General features: G+C 40.4%; 2 protein-coding genes across 7 annotated transcripts in view; one reads left to right on the top strand and one right to left on the bottom strand.

Annotated features, from left to right (window-relative positions):
• Positions 1–6,195, bottom strand: part of fne (found in neurons) — a 32,543-nt gene extending 26,348 nt beyond the window's left edge. For 3 of the 6 annotated variants that reach the window (XM_066732892.1, XM_066732893.1, XM_066732895.1), the window contains exons 1-4: positions 5,547–6,195; positions 2,406–2,646; positions 1,015–1,118; positions 491–644 (exon numbers count right to left, since the gene is read on the bottom strand). In XM_066732892.1, coding sequence (XP_066588989.1) covers positions 491–644; positions 1,015–1,118; positions 2,406–2,601 — 454 coding nt within the window. In that variant the 5' untranslated portion in view covers positions 2,602–2,646; positions 5,547–6,195. Of the gene's footprint in view, positions 1–490; positions 645–1,014; positions 1,124–2,405; positions 2,647–5,546 lie in introns of all 6 variants that reach the window. The other 3 variants (XM_066732891.1, XM_066732896.1, XM_066732894.1) reach the window with 3 other exon arrangements.
• A 7,534-nt stretch (positions 6,196–13,729) lies between these two features.
• LOC136776947 (cytosolic carboxypeptidase 6) lies at positions 13,730–24,558 on the top strand. The gene is made up of 7 exons (XM_066732890.1): positions 13,730–16,519; positions 19,239–19,603; positions 19,739–20,178; positions 20,693–20,896; positions 21,557–21,780; positions 22,935–23,130; positions 23,494–24,558. Exons 1-7 carry the CDS (start codon positions 16,498–16,500, stop codon positions 23,795–23,797), a joined length of 1,755 nt encoding a protein of 584 aa, XP_066588987.1. The 5' UTR covers positions 13,730–16,497; the 3' UTR covers positions 23,798–24,558.
• Positions 24,559–24,916: the final 358 nt, after the last annotated feature.

Raw genomic sequence — 24,916 nt, 5'->3', positions numbered from 1 at the left:
GACTTAAAAATCATAGGATGACGATTTCGTTCACTGACGCTGATTCTCGTTGATCTCTGGTGCCTCAAAGTGTGAATAAAAGCGCACCGATCCACGTCTGAAGTTGTTTAACCCCATGGCCTACTACTCACCTAGCCTAGCCTAATCTGATTCACATACCCGTTCATTAGAATTAATTTTCAGTGAAAAAATTTCTCACTTGCAATTGTATAGTTATTATACGTATTCTATATCGTAATATCGATGCAAGCAAGCCTGAAAATGTTACTATAGCTCTCTCTCTCTCTCTTTCTCTATTTTTCTCTCAATTGAGAATTAAACGGCTGTTTATATACATGAAATGCGACCAATGGTATTTTGGATACTGTGATCAAAGTGATAAAAATCATATTAAACGGGTATATACGTCTCTGGACTAGGCAAATGAGACTGGTTGTTGGTATCTTCTCAAAAAGCTGATTAAGCTCTTGTGAGCTTCAATCCAACTTACCGGTGATGTTGTCGCAGAGTATCCGTGACGTGATAATTCGGCCATAAGGACTGAATAAATTTTCCAAGTCCTGTTGCGTCATGTTCTTGGGCAACCCACTTACGTACAAGTTTGCACCTTTGATAGCCTCACTGCTTGGTCTGGCATACGACACCTTTGGAGAAGCACATGATTAACACAGGAACGTTACTTAATATTTGATTCTGTTCAAAAACTTTAATTGTAAAATTAGGGTGAACGTTGTTGCAGGAGCGTTGTACCTTATACAGGGTCCAACAGTTAAAATGCCCCAAGCAGCATAGTTGCAAGAAATGTATCTCCATAATTATGGGAATTATCAAATTTCTTCATACAACCTTTTGGAAAGGTCTTAATCTTGAAGTGCAGAAAAGTCTTAGTAAAAATTTGGATAACTCTAATAGTTACGGAAGTACGCATCTTGCATCTATGTTCCAGACCATTTTAACTGTTGAATTCAATATACGTGTGTATATTTATGCACATGGGTGTGTGTTAAAACTTACCTTGATAGTTTTGTTCTGTAAGCGAAGACCGTTGAGCGTATTGATGGCTTTTTCAGCATCTTCGGGCCGATGATAATTAACGAAACCGTATCCCAAACTCTGACCTACAATAGGATGAATATCAAATGATAAAATCGGTCGTTACGAATCTTGTAGATGGTACTTAATTATCCGCACTTTCTTCATAATTATTCGCTCGCGCATTTCTATTACTGACACAGCATGCACGTGTTGTCTATTTGCTTGTTCGCTATAAAACTATTTTCATCCTCCTCACACATTCGAGAGAGCTGAAATGCTCTCATTTGCGAAAATACACTACACTGTACGGTTGGAAAGGGAGAGATTTCAGTAAAACTCGACTTTTCTTATACTAGTATAACTAAATGTATAATAAAAAAATAAATTTAATTATTTTTCAATCTTGAGTTAAAATTTAGTTTCTCGTATACTAGGATTTTTTAATCGATTACATTTGTAAAACAAAACGACTCGATTGAATTAATATGCGGTAGCAACTTTCAATAAATTAAAACACCTGCACAGTAGTCAAATCCAAATTTTGATTTTCATAGTAACGCAAAAAAGATAGCTATACAGACTTAGCAAGTGTCCAAAAGCGCAGTTCTCGACGTTACAATTGATAAATACCGGTTACATCACGTTACCTCCTTAAAAGCGTCAATAAGTTTGCTTGGGTGCGCACCGAGTAACAAAATTTTTATCCTGAATTTTCATAGTAACGAAAAAACATTACTATAGATATAGCGCGTTTAAAATAACAACATCTTTATCCCGAATCTTCATAGCAAGATAAAAACATAGCTATAGATTTAGCGCGCACCGATGCAAGCGTCCGAATTCGCTGTTTTCAACGACACAGCCTGTAGTTGCAGGTTATAACGCGACGTTGAGTTGCCAGCGTTCGGTGGGTATGTGTACGTGACGAGTGGAGTGGGGCACGAGGAGGGAAGGAGGTGGGAGGGGGGGGGGGGGGGGGTACGCTGGAGGAAAAGCTGCGGCAGAAGCTCGCTGGCGCTTGGCGTTGATTCGTCGAGGTAAACACGTGCGTCGACGTCGCGACGCTATTTCGAGATTGGGGGCGGTGGTAGCGGATGCTTTCTGCACGCCAGGCAGGGAAGAATCTTGGCTCGATATTACGTGTCCGGAATGAGAACTCTGCTATATACCAACCACGTGCTAGCGAGCGTCACTACTCTTTCCCGAGGACACTGGTTTTAATCGCTCTGTGTGCAGGTGTTCGTCAAAACCAACGAAAATCCCTCCGCGCTTGATCGACGAGATAATATGTCAAACTAATCAGCCTTCGGGGCTCGCATCGTCAAGCAAGAAGAATCTTCCGACTGACCAGACTGTCTATTAAAACTTACCAGTGAGCTTATCACGTATAAGTTTACAGCTTTCGACGTCTCCTATACTGGAAAAAAGAGAACGTATCTCTTCCTGTGTCATCGTTTGTGGCAAATAGTTGACGATGAGGTTCGTTTTCGATTCCTCCTGCGAAGTCTGTCCAAGCGTCGATCCGCCATTTTGTTGTACAACTGTGTCCATTCCGTTCGCCATCATTGCACTCCTCTTCTAATGGAACGTCTATCTAACTACGTACGAAATCTGAAACGTGACAAGAAACCAATGTGTGAATCGCTGATGAAAGTCGAATGGAAATTCTAAATTCTAGAAGGGAAATTTAAATGACTGGCCGACTGGTCCTTCCTTGCTGTTTTTACTCTACCGACCCAAGGCACCAGTGCAAATATTCATGAGAGTTTTATATACAAGAAAAAAAAACTTACAAATTTTCATAGAAAAATAATGGGTATAATTTGTTATTGAACTAAGGTGGTCGTGATCGAGAAAGAAAGAAAGAAAGATAGAGAGAGAGAGAGAGAGAGAGAGGTAAAAGGGAATTATAGGATGGTTGTAGGGTGCTCGTGGTTAAAGCGAGTAGGTAAGGTATACACAGCTGCTACGAGCTACGACACATTTATCAGCCGGCCGGCCGGCGGCACGAGTCACCGGCTAGGCGTTATATATAGTATATTTTAATTCCCTTCCCTCCCTCTTGCATTCTGGCCTGTCGTGGCCTGCCACCCTCTTACAAGCCCTTCTATCTTTTTCACGCACGTAGTCATCAGCTGCTTGCCCCCCCCCCCCCTCAACAATCCCCCTTCACCCAAACCAAACTCAAGTAACAGCAAAGAGAGAATATCATCGACTAGCTTCCTATGCTCTGCCATACCCTGCTCTCTTCTCTCTATTCTGCCCAAACCCCTCGATGCATTTGCCTTTTCACTCTATGCTCGAGTCCTTTCTAATATTACACAAAATTCTACTAGACACACACATACACGCGCGCACACAGAGACACTGTATATATATATATATATCTCGGTCCTATTACCGAGTGTCTCCTGGACTCTCTTTGAATTGGATAATTTTGCAGGCAGAACGAGCCAAGTCACCGCACTCGCGCGTCCAATAAAATTCTTTTGGACTGAGCGTCGTCCTTCTCTGACATAAAGTCCACTTCCATTTGTGGAGTCCTAAAATATCATGATGGCGAACGCACGCTGAGCGCGGGGATCGATAACCAACGAGATGCGGAGCTACGATAACTGGCTCCGATCCGACATTTTCTAACTGCCCCCACCCCCTTTCACCGACCACCATTTTTTTTGTCACCACCACTCACCACTTATTAATCCAAGATTTTTCCTCATTAATATTTAATAGTCGTACAGCGACACGTAATTGAGATATTTCTTCCCTCTCCGTTATATTTTATACGATAATTCCTCTCACTGTTCCAACAGAGATATTGCTTCGCGTTAATTTTCTTCCTTCCAAGCGAGTAAACATTTTTCAACGGAACCGTTTGTAAACATATGGGCCCCACATACACCTCTACGAACCGATGCCTTGCCACTTGCCAACTTCCATGAGGGTCGTTCGGTATACTAGCTTATATCCATACTCTCTGTTTACAGCACTAAACTTTTTTCAACTCTATACGAACGCGTTTTTATCCATTCAATTGCCTGCACATTTTTCAACATAAATATCACAGACCTCGTTCTTCACATTCGTGGAAACTTGCACTTCTGTTTTAAAACGATTATTTCATTATTAAAGTTTTCATTTTAAATGTTTTGTGTAGTAGACCAGAGAATGTTACATTCATAGAATAGGCGATGAAGCTCGAGAAAAGAATACGATCGCACGTGATTTTTTTTCTTCTTGTTTGTCTCTTTTTCTTCCCTTTTCTTTAGTCAAATATTATTTGCCTGTAGGAGATAAGGTACTTTAAAATTAAGTTATAGCAACGAGCGAAGGCATCGTTGGAGAATCGGACCTTTATTTCATGGAAGAAAATCAGTGAGATAAGAAAAGTGCATCGTCCGCCAATTCTAAAGTCGACTTGTGTATAAGCGTCAGGAGACCAACTATAATACCGTTGAGCTTGTTTAAATATAAAAATGCGATGGAACTTGGCAGATAATACAAGACTTACGTAAATTCTACGGAAATGCAAGCTTTACAAGTTCTTTCCTACTTATACGCGGAAACAGAGCTTTGACTCGAATCTACTATACACACAGATAGTATGTTAATATTTAAGTCTCAGGTCACGTGATACTGAACTTTAGATTAAATATAGGATAACAACAATGAAAAAGCACGAGCAAACGAGTTACAATTGATTTCATAGTGTACGCTGTTGCAGAAATTGCTGTGTATATTCATAAGAGATTCGATAATAGCACGGGGATTTCTATTTGTAAAAACTGAATGAAAAAAGTTTGACAATAAAATTGATTACGGTAGAAACTCTTACACCGACTACGACTGAGAGGAGCGGGGCTTTTAAAAAAAAAGAATGTTTCGGATCGCGGGTTCGCGAAATTAAAAATTCCTTTGAAATTTAATCTCAAAGTTAGAGGCGAATTGTTTCGCTTTACAATCGGATGATAAATGTGTTGGTCGATTATGCGTGTAGTAAAATCAAGTTAGATGTAGAATTTTGATTTGCACACATTGTCAGATAGGATCTTCGGATGGCGGCCAGGTGGCCATGGCGACGGATCGTGAAAATCGCGTGGCCGGGTTCGATCAATACGAGCCTATTCCTCTCTTTCTCTCCTCCACCTCCACCTCCTCCTATATCCCCGTCCCTGTCTCCAGCTCGCGTTCCCGCCATATCCCCCTGTCCCCTTCACAATTTTTACGGGACCCCTTCTTCCCCTGTTTCCACCAATCCCCTAGCAAAACACGCAGTCGCGCGCCTCACGCATGCGCTCAATTGTGCACGACGAAAAACCCAATTAAATTGCAGAGAGACGGACAACACCGCGTACACCATACCGCAAGAGTTGGAACGAAGAAGGAAGGAAGGAAAGGGGGGTATAGTCTCGACAAGCTCGCGAAGCTCGACCGGCACGTGCTTTTACAATGTCGAACACCAAAGTCGCCATCAAACTTGGCACTCTCGTCAATCGACGGTTCCTACTTACACTCAATGATGCTTCCTCTTTTCACCTCTAAAACCCACGTCCACCCAGTCAGTCTCAGTCAGTTAGTTAGTCAGTCAGTCAGCCTTCCTTTCCTCGAGAATTTCCAAATTTAACAAGTTGCGCAGCAGCAGCGCCAACAGCAATTATCCTCGCCGGTCTTGATCGATCGATTGTCAGTCAGACGTCAGGCCTCGTAAATTGACGTCCTAGTTTGGGCCAGTATCGACTAATCACTGCTATTTTATTATATTGCACTTGAAGAGAAGGGAGCTTTAAGCTGCCGCACCGCCGCCGCCCGAAACGAAAAACGAAGGAAAGTAAAGAAAAACGCAAGACCGCCACTGGATAATCTGCATTTGCGCTGCTGAAACTCGCGACGGAGATGGATAAACGTTGCGGGGGTGTAACTGGGGGAGGGTGGGGGAGGGTGTACTTGACGAGACGAGAAAGAAAGCTGAACTAGACTAAGAAACGTAAATAACGACTACGGGCGGAGGCTAGCTAGAGACTGGAAGCGTTACGGCGGCGGCGGACTGAACTGAGCGGCGCGCTCGGCTCTCTCGGCTGATCCTCGGCTCGGCTCGGATCGGATCGGCCCTTCGAGAGCAAGCCCCCCCGCGGGTGGCAGCACCGAGTAGCACAGACACGCGACGCGACGAGAGCCGAATAGTACCGAATGCGAAGCTTCTCGTTTTAACCGAGAACTCCGAATCGGCGCTGTTCGATTTACCTCGACCACCTCCGTAAACACCCGGGAACCCTCGGGCGTTCCTCCAGCGGCGCGTATCGTAGCGTTGGCGTTCCTCGCGCTCTCGGCCCTTGATCAGACAGACAGGCGGACGGACGGACGGACGAACGGGTCGGGGACTCCCTGATTCCACCTCTCCAAGGGGTTGTACCGATCGAACTAATAACAGACGAGGGTTCTCCCGCTAACAAACTCGTAGTTAGCCGCTGGTATATTTCAAGAGATGCCCAAATACATTCTCTCTAGCCCCACCGATCGGCGCAAACGTTTTTAAACATTTTTCTCTTTTTCCGTGTCGTTTTGCAAAGTACACTACTGTCCATCTCGGTAAAAATTACTCGTAAATTAAATCCACTACCTTCCTCTTTATTCTCCTAGTCCAGTCTTTTAAATTTGCGTCTGTCTGACGAGTTGAATTACATGCACACATAGCTCGTCATCCCTTTTGATACTCGAAGAAGATTATAAACGACGAGAAGGTTTTATATCGCTAATTGTTTTGATGCGTCGAGTCCAGGCAGAAAGCCTGCTCCTCTCTTCGTTAGCGAGGATAACTGTGCTTTCATACAGTATTTTTATTTTTATTTTAATTTTTTCTCTTTCTCTCTCTTTCTCTCTCTTTCTCTTTCTCTTTATCAAGAGTTCAATTTGTATCGTGTATGAATTTTTTTAGTAAAATCCTGTGCTACCTCGTAATCCCATCCAAACAAATGCTTAGGCAAGTTAATCATGTTCCGGTCCAAGAGAATGAATGATAATTATTTCGCGGCTTAATAGCTACATCGCTATAGGCAACTGCTCTTTTGCCACAAGTTTGTCTAGATGTTGCTTTGAATGTTGTACACAGTATGGGCACTATTGGCAGTGGCTTTTTCGCTCGTATCCCCGTGGATCATATCCACCCCTTAACGGTTTTTGACCCCCGTCTCACTACCCTATCGCTCTGAGATAAGGGTCCTTCTCTCGCCTCTTATGCCCCCCTCTAAGCTCGCTTAAATCTTCTACCTATACTAAATTTTACACGCGCTATGCTTTCGTTTCCATGAGAGAGAGACCCCCCCCCCCCCCTCCAGTAACTGCAAAAATCAAGCCACATAATTTTTCATAGTTAAACTCGTTTATTGCTAAAATACTATGTTACAAAATAATAAATTAATGAACTTGAAAATTAAAGAGAATTTTGCATTTATAGTTTAACAAATTGTACAAACAGTAAAATTAATTATCAATTATTAAAGTCATATCATTATTTATTATTTACTGATTTATTCACTATTAAAATTAATATTACATTCTACTTCCCCCATTAAAGGGTGCTATTTTATTCTCCTATTCATTATATTACAATTACAACGTTTATAATATTAACACGCATACATTAAGAATATAGCGAAAGATAATACTAAAAACTGTTTGAAATTACTAGTGATATAGATGAAATTATGATACTTTTAAAAAAAAATGAATAGTACAAGTATGAATATTGACAAATTTCCAATTTTGTCGATAGAAAAAAATGATAATTTCCTCGTTCGCTTTTAAAGATCGAAAGATTCACTGACGCTTCTGCTAGTCTTTCGAGGGCAATGATTGCAGCACAAACGAAATAAAAAATAAAAAATGATATCAAATAGAATAGACTTAACATTCTTTCCCCTAAAAATTCCTCACCCTTTCACTCGACCGTCGCCTTAATTGATCAAGGAAAGAAAATTCTGAATCAGATTCCTTATAAAAGTTAAACAATCTCAAAAGCATGTGGATCTCGGCCGAAGCGAAGCATTACTCACACAGGTTAAGTTAGGTCTAGTCTGGATAGACTGAAATTAAAAATACCTCCCCGTGTATAAATAAATAGTACACTAGACACGTGAGAGACTGTCGGACTAAAGAAAGCAGCATTAAATAAGAGAAAAAATCACATGTGCCATTGACGGAATTTTGAAGGTTCTCAACCGAGTATAAAGTTAACGGGGGTCGAGAGGATGAAGAATGGGATTGATTTAGGTGCGGTGACTGAAGAGGAGAGACAAATGAAATTATATATATATATATATATAGGAAAGAGAAAATTCAGGGTGAGGGGATATGAAAATTTGCAACGGCCAATGCGCCAGTGTGTATCATGTCCATGACCATACCTACTGCGCGACTGTCAACTAGCAGCTATATACGCTACAGTCATAGAGTGGGGCTGCTGCCATTGTTATCGGAGCCAGTATGAGAAAAAGAGGTCTGGACGGAGCGTGTGCGCCCGCCGCCGGACTCTCTCCATAGTCTGCAGGGCATTGCAGGGCCCTACGCCCTACGCCCTACGCGTAACGCAGTTCGCAATAACAGATGTCAGCCAGTTTCGACTAGAAAAATTAGGGACGTTCGCCGTGAAGGGGGGGGGGGGGTGGATCTCCCCAAAACGCGCGTTCTCTTCAATTTTATCCCGAGCTGATGCATGTCGCGCGTTGCGGTACAACGAGAGGAAGAATTTTTTAGTCACGGGTCAATTTTTGACGACCTTGAGATAGATGAAGATAGAAAGAGATTGGGAGAGGGGGAAGCTTTTTTAATAGAGGGAGGTAAATCAAAGTCAACTAATTAAATGAACAAAACCTTGTAGCCTTTGCAAAAGGGGGGGGGGTATATTCTTAAAACGTGCGATTTCTTCAATTTTATCCTTGTCCGATGGATCTCGTGTTGCGATGCGACAAAAGGAACAGTTTTGGAATGACGAGGAAATTTCTGATGACCTTGAGAGAGACTGAGATAGAAAAAGAGCGAGCGAGAGAAGGGGAGGGGTGCGAACTTGCCTTAGCGGGCAGAAGACGTATATACACCTCCTAAATAATCAATAATATCGCTTCCTTCATAAAATTATGTATATGTGCGTACGTGTACTTTCAGTGTTACATATATACATATATATATAGAGAGATTGAAAACGGCATTGTGACTATCGATACGCGTGAGTTAATCAATTGGATTGGACACAGATAATGGCTGGGCTTTGGATAGATTACTCATGCACCGTACAGCTGTTGAATTTCTCGACACCGAAATGCTTTTAATTATTCTATACCTAATACAGTACTATCTTATTTCGACAAAAAATATGTCGTTATATATATATAGTAGAAATAATAAAATCTCGTACTGAAGAAATAGTAGTATTGCGTATAAATTTAATATTACCAAGTGGCGTAAGAAATTTAATAAAAATGGCTCGAAATTGGACAAAGCATATTGCGCAACGTGGATTCCTTCTTATTTCAAGAAAATATTTTTTTATACGTTTAGTAGGAAAACCTTTTATTGAAAATAGTAGTAGTATATATAGTCCCAATATTATCAAGTTGCGTGATAAATGTAATAAGAATGACTTCAGATTGGTCCGAGTACATTGCACGACAAGGACTCGTTCGGTTTGTTCTTATTTCGATAACATTTTTTTTTTTATATGTTTTATAGCATTGATAAAATTTCTCATTGAAAATAGTAGTATTATATATATATACATATAGATTTAATATTAGCAAGTTGCGTGATAAATGTAATAAGCAGAATAGCTATATAGAGATTGAACGGGGCTCGTTGCAAAACGAGGGTTAGTTCCAATCGTTTGCTCGTCCCTCTAGCTGCTTTTTCATCCGATCGAGACTCTAATTATTTTCGACATTCGTACATAGCACCTATGCATAGACTGTTTCTTTATAAATGTCTATATATAAGTCTTTGATAATTCATCAAAGATACGAGAAATATTCACGAAACAATTTATATGATTTTTCGTATGAAGAACAAATATAATTTCTAAAAAAGTAGAATTTTCATACAATTTCTGAGTTATGATGATCACCTTCATTGTTTTAAATGAAAATTTGTATTTATTGTTAAAGATTTTGCAGTTTAAATCGAGAGTTTCTCGAAAAACCCTCCCTCTCCATTTTTTTTCATGCAGTAGCTAACGAAATATTTCAATTTCAATTTAAAGATACGTGTTGAATTTGATTGGAGCAGTGTGTGGGTCGTCGCACATATATAGTCGTTCACCTACGCCACATACTTTCAAATCGAAATAAATATCTGGCTAACGACTGGATAAAATGAAAAAATGACAAAAATCCAAAGAGGCTTCCGAAAAGCTCTCGAGTGAAATTACAAGAATATGTAATGAAAAACGCAAGTTCCCATTAAAAAAATCAAAATAACCCACGTTATACTCAGAAATATGATTAAAATTCTATTTTTCAGAAATTGCAATTGCTTCTTCATAAAAATTCATATAAATATGTTTAATACAAATTTTCCCTATCTTTTAGCAATTATGAAATATTTATCTCGATATTTATGATCAAAGCCCCTGTGTACTAAAAATATATACTACTATCTTCAAACCACTAATTCCAAGAATCACCAAGAAGATTCGAATAACGCGAGACGCGTTTTTAAATTGAAGAAAATTCACCTAAAACCGCAGGTTGAAGTAGTTCTGTGAAAAATGAAGAGCACGATTGTTTTTAATTGACTTAGTCGTGTCTGGTAGATACAATTTAAAATCGAGTTATCCACTGCGATAGAAAATTCAATGGTCGCGTTGCGAAGCGCGAGTTTGGGTGTATTGTCCAATGAGAGACGCCATCTTGATTTGAAGAAGGATGAAAGAAGCGAGAGAGGAATTTTGGTTGGAAAGTTGGCAGGGTAGGCGTCTCTCTCTCTCTCTCTCTCTCTCTCTCTCTCTCTCAAAAGGCATTTCATCGAGGATATCGATCCGTTGGACGTTATAATGTATACCCGGTGGGTCGTAATCGGGAGCAGTCCGTGGAATCGATCGACCAGAGTACCGACGCGACGGCGACGACGACGACGACGACGAGGAGGACGGCACACAATAAAGTCCAGCAGACTTTTCACATTCCATCCACCTGTACCCACCTGAATGCTATTTCCATTTGCCGATGCAAAAGGTTATTTTCAATAGCTGTGGCCGTGCGACAGTCAATCATTTGCCACGTGGCTTTCTTTGCTGCATCGCAATCGAACATAGTATATATACATTTGTGTGTGTGTGTGAGCAAACAATTTCTTAATTTACGATGAACTCGTCGTATCGGTGTAGACATAGTAGACTCTTCTAATGAAATTCGCTAATTAAAAATTGAAAGAAAATTAGAAAAATGCTAGCAGAGATACGAATAAGAGGTATTAATGAGGGGTTAGCGTATACATAGTAATTTTACTAGTATATGTATATATAAAGTAACACGGAAGAGTTAAAGTGCGAAGAGAAGCTCCATTGATTGGCCGTTGCTGCGTGGTAGTGTACGTATAAGGGTATACTCTGTACAATAGTTCTTTCCCCCCTTCTCCTGTATGTATACATGTATATATAGGTAGATACGTATAACGTGTACTCGGCACGCACGCACACACAACTACTCGAACCTTACCCAGCCCTAAGAGGAGGAAAACGCAGGCGCGTCACATGGACCCAGGAACGATCAATACCAGAGGTACCTACCCCAGGCAGGGCAATCCCCCGACTCTTCTTACTCCCCCCCCCCCCTTCCGTAGTGTATCTAGCACCATCTCTCTCCCAACGCGCGAAACGCATCGCGACCCCTTCCGACATTTTCAATCTCGCATAACCTACAAATTTTTCTGCCGATGCAAAACGTCGAACGCGTACAAATTTTAAAAATTGATCCAACGATAACGGTGACATTGTTCGATTTACGAATCCCAGCTGGCGCGTCTCGGCTCTCCACGTATGTATATACATATGTGTGTGTATCCGGTACGATGAACGCGCGCGCGCGAACGTAGAATGTCTAGCACGTTGCATGCGTGTATCACCGATGGAGGAGCAGTGTACGCGTACGGGGAGTTTTCGTGTCCCAGGCGTATCGCACTCCGTAGGGTAGAACCGGGAAATTTCACCGGGAGGTATCTCTCTCTCTCTCGCTCTCTCGGCGACGAAGGAGAGGAGAACCACGCCCTGTATGGGCCACGCATGCCCGTGGAAAGCGTCAGCTGCCGGTATAGGTTATAACAATTTTGGACGATCCTCGTTATTTCCATACTAACGAGCAGTTTCCACAAGTCTTGTACTTTCCTTCCCGCCATTTCCACGACACACTTCCGGTAAGAACGTCGTACTAGCTCGAGAGTCTCCCGTTTTGCTGAAAAGAGCATCGAGACATCCTTTCCTGCATGCTGACAATACGCGAAATCCCAGAAAAACTCCCGGCGATCGCAGCTCCATTGACCCGTTGGTATAATAATAATAGTGGTAACGAGATAAAGGTAGCGATAATAATAATAAAATAAGGAAAGGAAAACTGCCGTTGATGAGACTACAAAAACATCGGGGAGACTGTGTAGAAGAGGAGATGGTTTAACGCGCAGGAAAGATAAACAGTGGAACGATGAGCGTAATAATGGTATATCTTAATAATAATAACAGTAAAGATTTGACGAGGATACGATATAATAATAATAATAATAATAATAACAACAATAATAATATAATAATACATAAAGAGTATAGTTGAACGGCAGGCAGATAAACAACGAAAGTAAAGTAAAGAAATGAACATACCGGTTAACGATGAAAATCAGTGGTTGGAGTTTGCCGATATTCTGGCCGTAGAAAGAAACGGTCTCGTCTGGTCTCCCGAGTTGGGTTCGTGTGCGTATTTGTCGCGTTAATTCTATTACGCCGTTAGCAGTATATCGTGGGACTGTTTTCTTGCCCCCTCCCCACTTTCGAGCCTCGGTCAGTACGAAGAGTGGACGAGTAAAAAACAACAACAACAACAATAACAACAACGAGAAAAGAAACAGAGAGAAAAAGAAAGAACGGTTGGTCGAGGCAAGCAAGCGTCGAGTTTGTTGCTCGCGGATCGCAAATCTCTACGTGATTCAATTTGTAGGTTAGAATTTCGCCATCCCTGGTTTTTAGGAGTACTTTCGGTCTTATCGTACGTCTCGGGACTCTTCACTGGTGTTGCTCTTGATCTTCCAATTGACGGTTGCGGGTATACAAGCGAGAGGGGAAGGGACTTTAAAAGCAACAGTGAGTTTGGGGTTACTGGGGAAGCAACGGAACCATACTGGACTCGCACTTCCGGTAAGACGTGTATTAAAACGGAAAAACAGTGAACGTATATGTCGAGGGAAGATGCTGCGATGATCGAAGAAATGAAGAAAGAAATATAAGCAAGTAGTAAGAATTTATACGGGTTAAAACGGTGTCTACAACGCAATGCCTTTATGTGGTGCGGTAACTAAACTGACGGGGCTCGTTTCAACGTAGACGGCTGCACCCTGCGCCGGGGCTGTCCTGCCTCCTGCCTGCCTGCCGCCTGCCACCACCACCACCTCCTCGCGTCACGGTCCCCCCCCCCCCCCCCCCCCCCCAACTCGGCTAGCTTCGGTTCGCTTCGGCTCCGCCACCGCTGGCATACGACACACAGCACTCACGCCACTCGCAACGTCGCAACTCGCAACACAGCTAGTAGTTACCCCACCATTGCTATAGTAGCCCACACGAGGACTCGCGATGGAAACGAGCCACCACCCAACCCAGCAGCACCAATTTCCTAGTTCCGCTAAACCACCCCTATTTTCTCCTACTCTCCGCTACATTTGCAAATCTCTTCGCGCTCAGAAATGTCTCGTTCAGAGTATTTTCTATAACGACAGATTTCCCGTGATATGTGCGTATAGTATCATTGTACATAGAATCGATAAAACGGAGGTTGAATCAAAGCTTACTAACTTCATTGGATATGCTAGTAAATCGTGCGATGCGAAATTAGTTATAGCATTGAATTACAGAGTGCAGCGCGCGTGCACAGGAGGCTCTCTATACCAACTCCTTCCTTTTTTTCTAATTCCTTCTGAAATTGCTGAAGCTTTTAATTTGACCCAAGCGCACGACGAGCTCTCATCGTAGGATCCTGAGAACTCCGTTTTCGGTCGTCCGACCAAATTCCAAACCCTTCTTAACTCGCAACGCGCGTCAACCTGACAAAAAACTTTGCGAAAAACTTACTTTCCTCGTTTATTTTCACGTCTAGCACGTTTCGAGGTTATGTACAACTTGTTTCGTATTACTCTGAACTCCCAAACATACTTATGGACTTTCTTACCTTAATGCATAAAAGAAAAGTTATATCCTCTTCGCTACTCTTTATTAAGCAGTTTAAATATTACTCAAGGCTTAGTTTATGTTACCAGCTGTATCCATTAAACAAATTCTACTAATTAAGAACCTTTCACCTGATGAATGTTTGAGAGTTTTTATCAATAATAAGAGATTGCGTGAACCTACCTATAGGAAAGACATGTGCAGTACATGACGTAAGAATTATTTCTGATATCTAATCCGCACGGCATCGGATCTACCGTAGGTAAAAATGCTTAAGCGGAAAGGAATATTGATTTTAGGCAGGGTGGGTGCGGTGCACGTGTCTCTGGTGAATGCATACTCATTTCCGTACTGCTGCTGCTGCTACTGCTTTTTTTGCCCCCTAAGATATGTACACACACAGTATACCTATAAAATATAAGATACATATGCAATTAACGGAGAGAACGGATTGTCCGTTTTCTCTGTAATGACTCTACGAATTTCTCGGGCAATTAATTACGACGAGGTTAGGTTGCCCTAAGTGAGGTTAGGTATAAACAAAATACTCATCCAATCAATAAAATTTAGAAATTCAATCTCTTCATTGTTTATATCGGTTTATTTGGTATTACGATAGATATGTAAAGTGGATGGAGGAGGGTGGATTGAGAAGAGAGAGAGAGAGAGAGAGAGCAGCGAACGTAATAGCAATTTTCGTGCAACAATGGCAGCCATCTTGGAATTCGCAAGGTTAACATATTGAAATGGTTCTATATCAAGTTTATCGATTGCACGGCGAGGCTATTTGGCGAATAATTTCTCAACTGCGGCACACACAGGCAGAGGTAGAAATTTGTAGTAAATTGTGTGCGAGTGGGCGTAGTATACTGGGGAGAATATCGGTATAGCTACGCCGCTGAAGAGTTGCATGGAGGGTGTTGGACAGGAGGGGTTTCGAATATCGATCGTTCTATACTTCGAGTCATTCACTCTCTCTTGTGCAATTCTCCCTCTCCTATACTCGCGCGCACCCTTTAGATTTTCTGGAACAAGAAAGGTGGGGCAAGGCAAGGCAAGGCAAGCAAACCCGGCCAACCCCTGCAACAGGAGAAAAGGACATTCAACGTTATCCTATCCTTATTGCACATACACACACACCTATATATATATATATATATATATATATATATATGCGTGTGTGTGCCAGAATAACACCCTTAGAAACCTTTTGAATAAACTTAAAATTCAATCCAAAACCTTATAAACAACAATGTAACTATTATTCTTACAATATACTGTTTTTAACAAAAACAAACTATTCTTCTTCCTTCTATATACATATATACACCATGCGCGAACGTCACAATGGCCTGTGTTTCTTTACAATGAAATTGCTAGTGATATTAGTCGCTCAATGGACTCGGTCAACGAAGCTCGCGCGCGGCGCAGGCCTTCAACGTTCTCCAACAAGAGAAATCCTCGAACTTGGTCGAGTCTCGCGCGTTGTATTTTTACGACAAAGAGGTAGTCGTTACATCACTCGCTAGCGAATCCAGTTCAGAACTGACGTCAAAAACTTATATTTACCACGTAAGAGCTACTAGGAGAATCCAAGTGATATTCCTCGTGAATGAGACGAGCTGATTATACACGTATGCTATATAGCTGTACTATACCCTTCGCGGTTCTCTACATACTTCTGACATGAGGCCACACTGGCAAAGTTCGAAGACCCAGATATCAGTACACGCAGAGTGTGCACCTACTGATCAATATATTATATACAGCACAAAAAATCAATCAACGATTCATTGACCTGCATCAACGTTCTTTGGGCTTTTTAAGACTCCAATAAAAACCTATTGTTTTTCTGTTTACTGGAGAACGGAAGTAGACAGAGACAGAGAAAGAGAAAGAGAGAGAGAGAGAGAGGTGCATGGCATCAGTTATATCGACCAAGCTAGCCAAGGTAACCGATTCAGTTGGAAGGAAGGTCTTGCTCCGAAGGTCTGACCAGTCTTGGACAGGCGAAGAAGAAGAAGAAGTAGTTGGAGAAGGTGGCAGCAAGAGGCTAAATGTCGGACGTTGATGAGACGGGTATGTAGAAATAAGCATCGAAGATAAACCGATGCATCTAATCCCTTTTCGTGACTACTCCTGTCTACAACCTATCGAGCGTCTAACTGGCCCAACTTGCTTTTGGATACACATCTGTGTTTGTGTATATATATAGTACACTGTATCCATCCATCAAATCGATTGTTAGCCAGGTCACGCGAGAATCAACCCCTTCGGACCGATCGACCTGTAGGTTTCTCCTCTCGCACCTTGACATTTACCTTTCATATAGTATCTGTATACTATATATATATGTATAGGTATTAACTTAATAGGAAAGGAAGTCTATGAAAGAGTACTACGTTTCTTCCTTTCATTTTCAATCCGAACAATACTCCACTACCTTAGAAATAGTTTCTCTTCGATAATTTCCATTCAGAAAACTTTCACCCATTTCTTCTTTTTCTTCATTTCCTCTGCTAAAAGAAATTTCTATGTGTATAGTGTAGTTTGTTAGCATGCCAGCAAAGAGACGTCAATGATTACAGTTTTGTTTCATTTTAACTAAAAAAACAAATTCATTCCTTCTTCATCACAGTCGATCTTTCTTGGCTTAGCGTCTCATACTTCAAACATCTCAGATTTCCGTTCCTTAACTGTACGTCCGAAAGAACTTGGCTGCCAATTATCCTATACTCTGAATTTTCCCTCCTTATCCACTCAATTGGCTTTTTACTCTTTACGGATTCCAGCCGTAATTTTCCACTTTCCTAGAATGCCTAGCTATTTTAGCAATTCTATTTGTTTGCAGCTTGGTTCATTGGCTCTTTCCACTTTAATCTCCGTTTGCCTCAGTTTTATTACGAATATTCTGCATTTTATTTCATTGCCTCTCAATGGCACGCAGCAGTACTCTCTGAAACTAGTCAATTTAATAACGATGATAGTAACATATGCTGATATAGATGCAATAAACTCGTCATTACTCAGTTGGATCATTGTGAATCAATTTTAATAGCTTCATTCGCTACACGAAATTTGGCTTCTTCTCAAGGTTATACTGCTAATACTACATCATCAAAAATCTCATATCTATATAGGTATACTCGCAGGAAATTCCAAGAATGATCTGATTTTGTCCTAAAAGCAGTCCATCTTGCAAGTCACACATTTCAGACTTCACTAAAGTCTTTTCTCATCTAACACAACTGAAAATCTATTGTTTCTAGGTTTCCTCTTAATTGTCTGTAAATAAAGTTTAAATATTTACTTATATCAGAGAATCGGAAATTAAAGTCAAACCGAAGAGGAGCGATAAAGCACGCGAGGAGGCCAAATTTAGCCACTGTTTCATTTTTCTAATCGAATAGATCAAAATGGGCTATGAAATTCTCCTGTAGATCTCTACATTTTCTTTCTATAAAATTCTATAACGATTGGTTTGAAGAAAATACCAGTTTGATGTATGATAGAGCGCGCGATATAAAAGATAGTATCAGCTTGAGTTTCTCAGATAATTAACAATCGTAGTTTCATTTTATTTACTTTTTTCTTCTTGTTATAATACTACTTACGTTATATAAGTAACTCTCTTATGCCCGTTTACTCATTATAATAAGTCGTTATTAAATATCAAAATTTTGTGCTTACTATATCATAAATATAGCAACTATACTATCATCATATAATACTTGGTCTTTCTATGAAATCTTTGTCTCTCGAGTTCTTTTCAATATGACTAATCATAAGCTGAGAAAACGTTCCTCAGTGTACCGTTTATAAGATACTGCACGCTGGGAGATTATCACCCTAACTGAGTTGGGCCTCGAGTTTTAGGTCGTGCGTGCCTCGAGGCTTTTTAGAATCCACCGAGGAATTTGATTAGGTTAAACAAGGTGCAAGCAAGCCTGTCGTCCAGTCGGTCGGGCCGATTTCAGAACAAGGTGCATAAGCTGCTCCTGACTGAATTTAGTCAGCACGCAAAATCGCGAGTGTTGCGAGAGATCGAAGCGTGCACGAACTGCATGCAAGGGAAAGTGCCGATTGGCAGAGCGGGCCTCCTCCGCGCACACCATCAGCACGAAGCCTTTTCTTTGGAAGGAGAGGATTATACCTTTAGTATCAGTTGGTTCGTTGAGTCTTGCGTCTGCCTGGTTGGCGTAGTGCTGCTGCTACATCTATTCCTACGCCCTTTCAATGGGCTTCCACGAAGGCGGCAGAGATCCTCTGGAGCACACTAGCCTCTACCAAAGGGCTGGTTAGAACCTTCCATCGTCATCTAGATCGATCTCCTTCCCTTATTTTCCCTCGATCACTTTTATGTCGAAATCATACTATTGCTACCAAAGGGCTGTTTAGAACTTTTTATAATCATTAATTGATAGTTCCTTCTTCCTCCTTTAGTCTTTTGCTTATTAGATGATATTACACTGGTCTCTGTATACCAAAAAGCTGATTAGAACTTTCCATCATCGTCAATCATGTTTATGTAGAAATCATACTGTTGCTAGCAAAGGACTGATTAGAACTTTCCATAATCATCAATCGATCATTCCCTTATTTTCCTTCAATCATTTTCATGCTAAAATCACACTATTTCTAACAAACAGCGGTTAAAACTTTCCAAGATCCTTAATCAACCCTTCCCTTCAATCATCCTGTACATAAAATGAAATTCCTCCTTTTCGTCCTCGACTAAATTGCGGAATAATCGTCCCATTCACAGTAGAGCAGTATAAAATCATCATTGGTGTTGCAGAAAGCGAGGACAGCGATGCGGAAGGTGGGATGGGTAACGTGAATAAGCTGGTAATGCGTCCCCCGGGTCACAGTGGTAAGGCGAAGAAGGGCCACATCTGTTTCGACGCCTCCTTCGAGACTGGGAACCTTGGCAGGGTCGACCTAATCTCCGAATTCGAGTATGACCTCTTCATTAGGCCCGACACCTGCAGTCCCAGACTTCGTTTCTGGTTCAACTTCACTGTTGATAATGTCAAATCCAATCAGAGGGTCGTCTTCAACATCGTCAATATCTCCAAAAGTGCCAATCTCTTTAGAAACGGTATGACGCCCCTCGTTAAGAGCTCCAGCAAGCCTAAATGGCAAAGAATTCCAAACGATCAGGTTCGTTCTTTTTGTATTTCCCATAGGACATGCATGCATGCAATTTGCACCTTTCTATTATACTTTAAACTCTGCGTCCTTCATTGTTTCTGCTACGTCAGAACTGCGCAGATTTACTTTTATCTTCATACATAGGTATTTTACTACGCCTCTCCGCAGCACCAGAAGAACCACTACGTCCTTAGCTTCTCGTTCGCCTTTGATCGCGAGGAGGACGTCTATCAGTTCTGCCTGACTTATCCATACTCCTACACTCGTTACCAAGGTCATCTAGACAATTTCTCCAGCACAAAGTTCAAGTACACGCGTCGTGAATTACTTGCCCAATCGATTCAGAAGAGAAACGTCGAGATGCTGACAATTTCTTCGAAACCACTGGTCGACGAGAAATCACGAAGGGTCGTCGTGGTCCTGGCAAGGGTTCATCCTGGCGAGTCCCCATCGTCCTTCGTCTGCCAAGGACTTATGGACTTTCTTGTCAGTCCGCATCCCATAGCTCAGGTTCTCAGAGATTACGTCATTTTCAAAATTGTACCCATGCTCAATCCTGATGGCGTTTTCCTCGGCAATTACAGGTTCTTACATTATTATTATTCTTCTTCGTTATAATTCTTTGCTACAGATATATATTTTATACCTCTATTCCTTCTTTAGAAATTTAATTCATCCAATAACTTTCCCTTTCGTTTTTTATTTCAAGTTTTTCATACAACCTACAACATAATTAATTAGCATCAATAAACTTCGTTTAGTCACTGACCATTCATTAATTCACTTTTAAAGTTACAAGGTTTATATGCTTTGCTATTTTTTTCTCTAGAAAATCCATCCATCCATCAGCTTTTTTTTTTAATTTTCAATTTCTTTGTTATAGCATCTACAAAATATAATCAATTAAGATTAGCAAACTTCATTTCGCAATTGACCATTCGTTAATTTAGCGTCAGAGGTACAGGGTTTATGCTCCATTTCATTAATTCCTTGCCAAGTATACAGTTTACTGATTTCCTTATACGAATGGGCGCTCTTGATGAAAAGCCTCAATAGTACTCGATCGTTTCATCTCATCAATTTTATGTTTATGTTCAGATCCACTCTGATGGGAATCGATTTGAATCGATCCTGGAATCGCATCTCCGAATGGATTCACCCTTCGTTACTGGCAACCAGGAAAAAGCTGGAATCCTTGGATAAAGATACAAATACACCACTGGATTGTGTGCTAGATTTGCATTCACATACAAATGCTACTGGTACATTCGTCTATGGAAATACTTACGATGACGTGTACAGGTATAATTCTAACACTTTTCAAATGTACACCACAATATTCATAATTGACAACCAACATTGCTACGATATCACTAGAATTTTATAGCCTTTCAATCGCAAAAAATACTTTAATACGTTGTAGCAATTTGGATATTGTGTCGAATCTCTTACAACGTAATTCATATGGACTTGATGGTTCACCAGTGAATACCATTGGAACACTAACTCGTTATTGAATCCAGAATAGTTGCACTAAATTGTAATTAATACACTCTCAGTTTTCCAACCATCTGTACAATTAAATTAGCTCGAATAATTTTTAGAATCCTATAATAGATGTAAAATTATATTTTAATTATTTTAAATCCTTGATAAATTTGTTCTGGGTCATTCGATCGACGTCGATCGAAGGAAAAACGGTGGGTTTTGGATAAAATTCAAAGAGAAGAGGAAAACAGTTTAAATTTTAATCGAAAAAGGAAAGATAAAAACAGTTTAAATTTTAATTAAAAAAGAGAAGTGAAAAACAGTTCAAATTTTAATCTAAAGACACATGGTTATATCCATGGCAAAGGATTGTTGGAGAACACAGAGGGACTTTCAGGGTGTAGTATATGGTGAATTGAGACATTTGAAAAATAGCGTCTATGAAAATCTAATTAATGGCTGTCAGCCCACCAGGTACGAGAGACACATCGTCCTGCCAAAGCTGTTGGCTCAGCTAGCGGAGGATTATGATCCCTGTAGTACAATGTATAACCAGGACCCCCATAAAGCTGGCACTGCTAGACGTTATCTCTGCTCGATCTTGAAGGAGCACGTAAATTGCTACACCATCCAGGTGTCCATGTATGGATACTGCAGAAGGGGAACACATGGTATTCTACCCTACACTGAAGAAGGCTGTATCCTTTTTTTCCAATGAAAAAACTGAGAGCAAATACAAATTGATCATGGATGTCGTGGTTAGTGAATAACTCGGATATAGGGACCATGCACACCAACACAGTGACAGTGAAGTAGCAAGGTGTAACTGTATGTATATATGTATATATAGGTATACGAGGAGAGCCAAAAAAAATGACAAAAGCTACCGATGGAAGACGTGTAGTATGCATCATTTGCATTACTACACACTCTCACTGTAATGCCACTGTGTTGGTATGCACATAAGGAATGGAGACTGTGTACACCAACAGAACGACCATGAAGAGAGAATATGAGGTAATGCATATACGTAATATCTGAGCTATTTATCGCTAAATTTGGTAATTTTTCTCGACTTTTTGTCGTATATCTACTGTGAAAAATTTTTTTCAGCTAATGTAGTTTTTTATTATAATAATGAACAAAAATTTTGATACAACGAAGAATTTATTTATTTAATGAAATATTCATTATATCAATGTGTTTTGTTAATTATTATAAGGAAAAATTGCACATTAGCTGAAGAATTTTTCTCAGTGTATAGTTATCCACTCTTATTTCCGTTATATTTCTAGTAGTATTTACAAAGATGAGAGATACCAAATCCTTGAGGTAAAATCATCCCATACGTGTATTAATAAAACAACAAGACTATTCATTCGATTTACTAGAACCATTATTAAGAGATGACCAAAAACTCGTTTGGAATACCGATGGAAGAAATGTATGATTGCTGTTTATTTTCATAAAGTTGATTGAAAAAGTGAATCAATAGAGAGATAGGAAGAATCCCAGCTCTTTAGCTAAATCGATGAATAGTATTAAGCAAACTTACGAAGAAGAATCAGCTGCCTGAAGAGCTGATTTAGCTGAAAAGTTGGTCATTTCAGGCAAGACACGCGATGCAACAGGATAGAATCAATGACGACCACCACTCGAGCTTTTTAAACGCTCTGCACATTATCGTTTAAATTATAATATTTAGCTGTACCAGCAATTTGAATCTTTACGAAGAAAATTAATCTTCGAGATAAATCATTATTACCCTTCTCCCCCTCCTTTTCTCTTTCTAACAAAAATTAGTCCAACTTTCAATCAAGGATAAACCTTAACAACTCGTTGATAAAATCAGATTATCGTCTTGGCCGGAATATAGCACGTGCTTTTCTCGAATACTACAAGCTAACAGGTTTGATCCCTTCGGGATTACCAGATCAGCCTTCCAGCAAACGAGGACGTCAGTCCAGGCAAAGACACCGGGCTCCCAGAGAGCCTCGAGCCCGAACCGCCAGGACTCCTGCACCGTTGCACCTGGCCAGCATCCATGAGTAATTATTTCATCCCTCGATTACACCTACAACATCATTACTGCATTAAAATTCAAACAAAAGTAAAAAAATAGCGCTGTACGCTGAAATAATCTAAAAAAAACAACACTCACGCGCAAAAAAACAATAGATATATAGAAGAGAAAAGAAACAGTCAAGAAGCTACTCTAATGACTGCCCCCCCCCCACCCACCTTCTTCCTCGCATTATCTCTCTCTCTCTCTCTCTCTCTCTCTCTTTCTCTCACAAAAAATCTCAGATCAAAGTTCGAGGGCGTTTGATCTAGTTATGAAAATATTGGAGAAGATACAACAGCGATTAGGACTGATAAATAATTCAAGTGAACGTCGTTATCTCGTGCAGGTACTTCCAGGAGGATGCAGAACCAGCGAAGATTCAATATCGATCAATGAGCGGAACGCGGATGAGCCAACCAGGGGCCGGAAGTGGAACGGCGGGCGTTGGCACTGGAGGGGACAGGAAACTGGGGAGCTACAGGTTTCGCAGCCCCGGGGCGCCGCTTGACAAGGTGCAAGCCCTGATGAGACGACCCGCAGAGCCGAGGCTCACCATTATCGACTTCAATCAGCTGACTCGAGGCGGCTTAGACCTAGCCACAAACAAGAATAGGCCAAAGGTCGCCCGTAGACACCTCAAGCGAAGATAGCTATCAGCCATATTCCTTCTTCTCCCTCCTTCGAGATTTCTTTCATTTGATTGGTCGCTTTCCTACACTAGGTCCTCACTTCACAACCCTAACCTATCAATCAACAAACACAACTGCAATTATTGTCTCGTTCTTACAATTTCTCAAACTTTATACCATGACCTTTTCACTCTTTACGTGTTTAATACAGTATAATATTTACAACTAGTTTAACAGAGCTTCCAATTTTACTTATAGTTTATTTCATTGCATATATCTGTATATGCTAAGCTGCACTGTTTACAAACAATGTATTGATAGACGGTAAAAGCGCGGGTAACGATCGGCCATCCTCCTTTGGGATCGTCAACCCTAACCTATCAATCTGTTTAGCAAACTAGGTACTTATACTTTTTACTTCAACTTAGCAGTTATCCTTATACTATATTGTATACCGATACGGAATCGACCAAGAAGCCTTAACTTTCTATTCTTAAGCCCAATTAAAGTCCGACGATACTTTCATTCATAAACTTTATTCAATTAATCTTTTGTCAGCCATTGTATTGAACTTACTTCACTCTTCTGCTTCTCTGTCACTGATTAATTAACTCTTTTTAGAGTGATTTTGAATTACCCTTAGTTATACCATTAGTCTACCTTTTTATGTATTTTTAAGACTGAGAGTAACTCTATGGCTCTCAATAATCATAAAGAGGTATTAACACTATTCAATTATTAACTTTATGAATTATATGATACATGCTAATTATATCTGCCACTTCTCACTGATAATAAAGCACTCCGTAATTGACATTTAAAATGATTGTTTTCACTAAACCAATCTAATTTGATCAAATTGAATCAATTATTTCCAGCAACGATATCTGTCCTGGTATTAATCAGAAATCAAAATCAAGATAAATGGCCCAATTGACAAGAATTTAATGCCTTAATCAGAGTTTTAAAAGAAAAATCTTTATAACATTTAACTTTCAAATTGAAGGATATTAAATATTGAGTTAATTGTAATCCTAGCATTTTTTGAATACACTCTACACACACATTTATATCCTACTTAATTTTCATTAATACTTAACAAAGGAACCTTATTTATCTTAAGTTTTTACTTGTTACTGT

The sequence above is a fragment of the Prorops nasuta genome, unplaced genomic scaffold (genome assembly GCF_024137725.1).
Source record: "Prorops nasuta isolate Cenicafe-Biocafe unplaced genomic scaffold, Cenicafe_Pnas_1.2 PNAS00010, whole genome shotgun sequence".
Taxonomy (NCBI): domain Eukaryota; kingdom Metazoa; phylum Arthropoda; class Insecta; order Hymenoptera; family Bethylidae; genus Prorops; species Prorops nasuta.
This window is presented reverse-complemented; position numbering and strand designations above follow the sequence as displayed.

Bases quoted from the DNA above. Each gene is read 5' to 3' on its own strand.
- LOC136776947 (XM_066732890.1), top strand. From the start codon at position 16,498: ATGTCGGACGTTGATGAGACGG. The intron at 21,781-22,934 runs GTATCCTTTTTT...TGATAAAATCAG, and splicing joins ACCCTACACTGAAGAAGGCT to ATTATCGTCTTGGCCGGAAT. The intron at 23,131-23,493 runs GTAATTATTTCA...TATCTCGTGCAG, and splicing joins CACCTGGCCAGCATCCATGA to GTACTTCCAGGAGGATGCAG.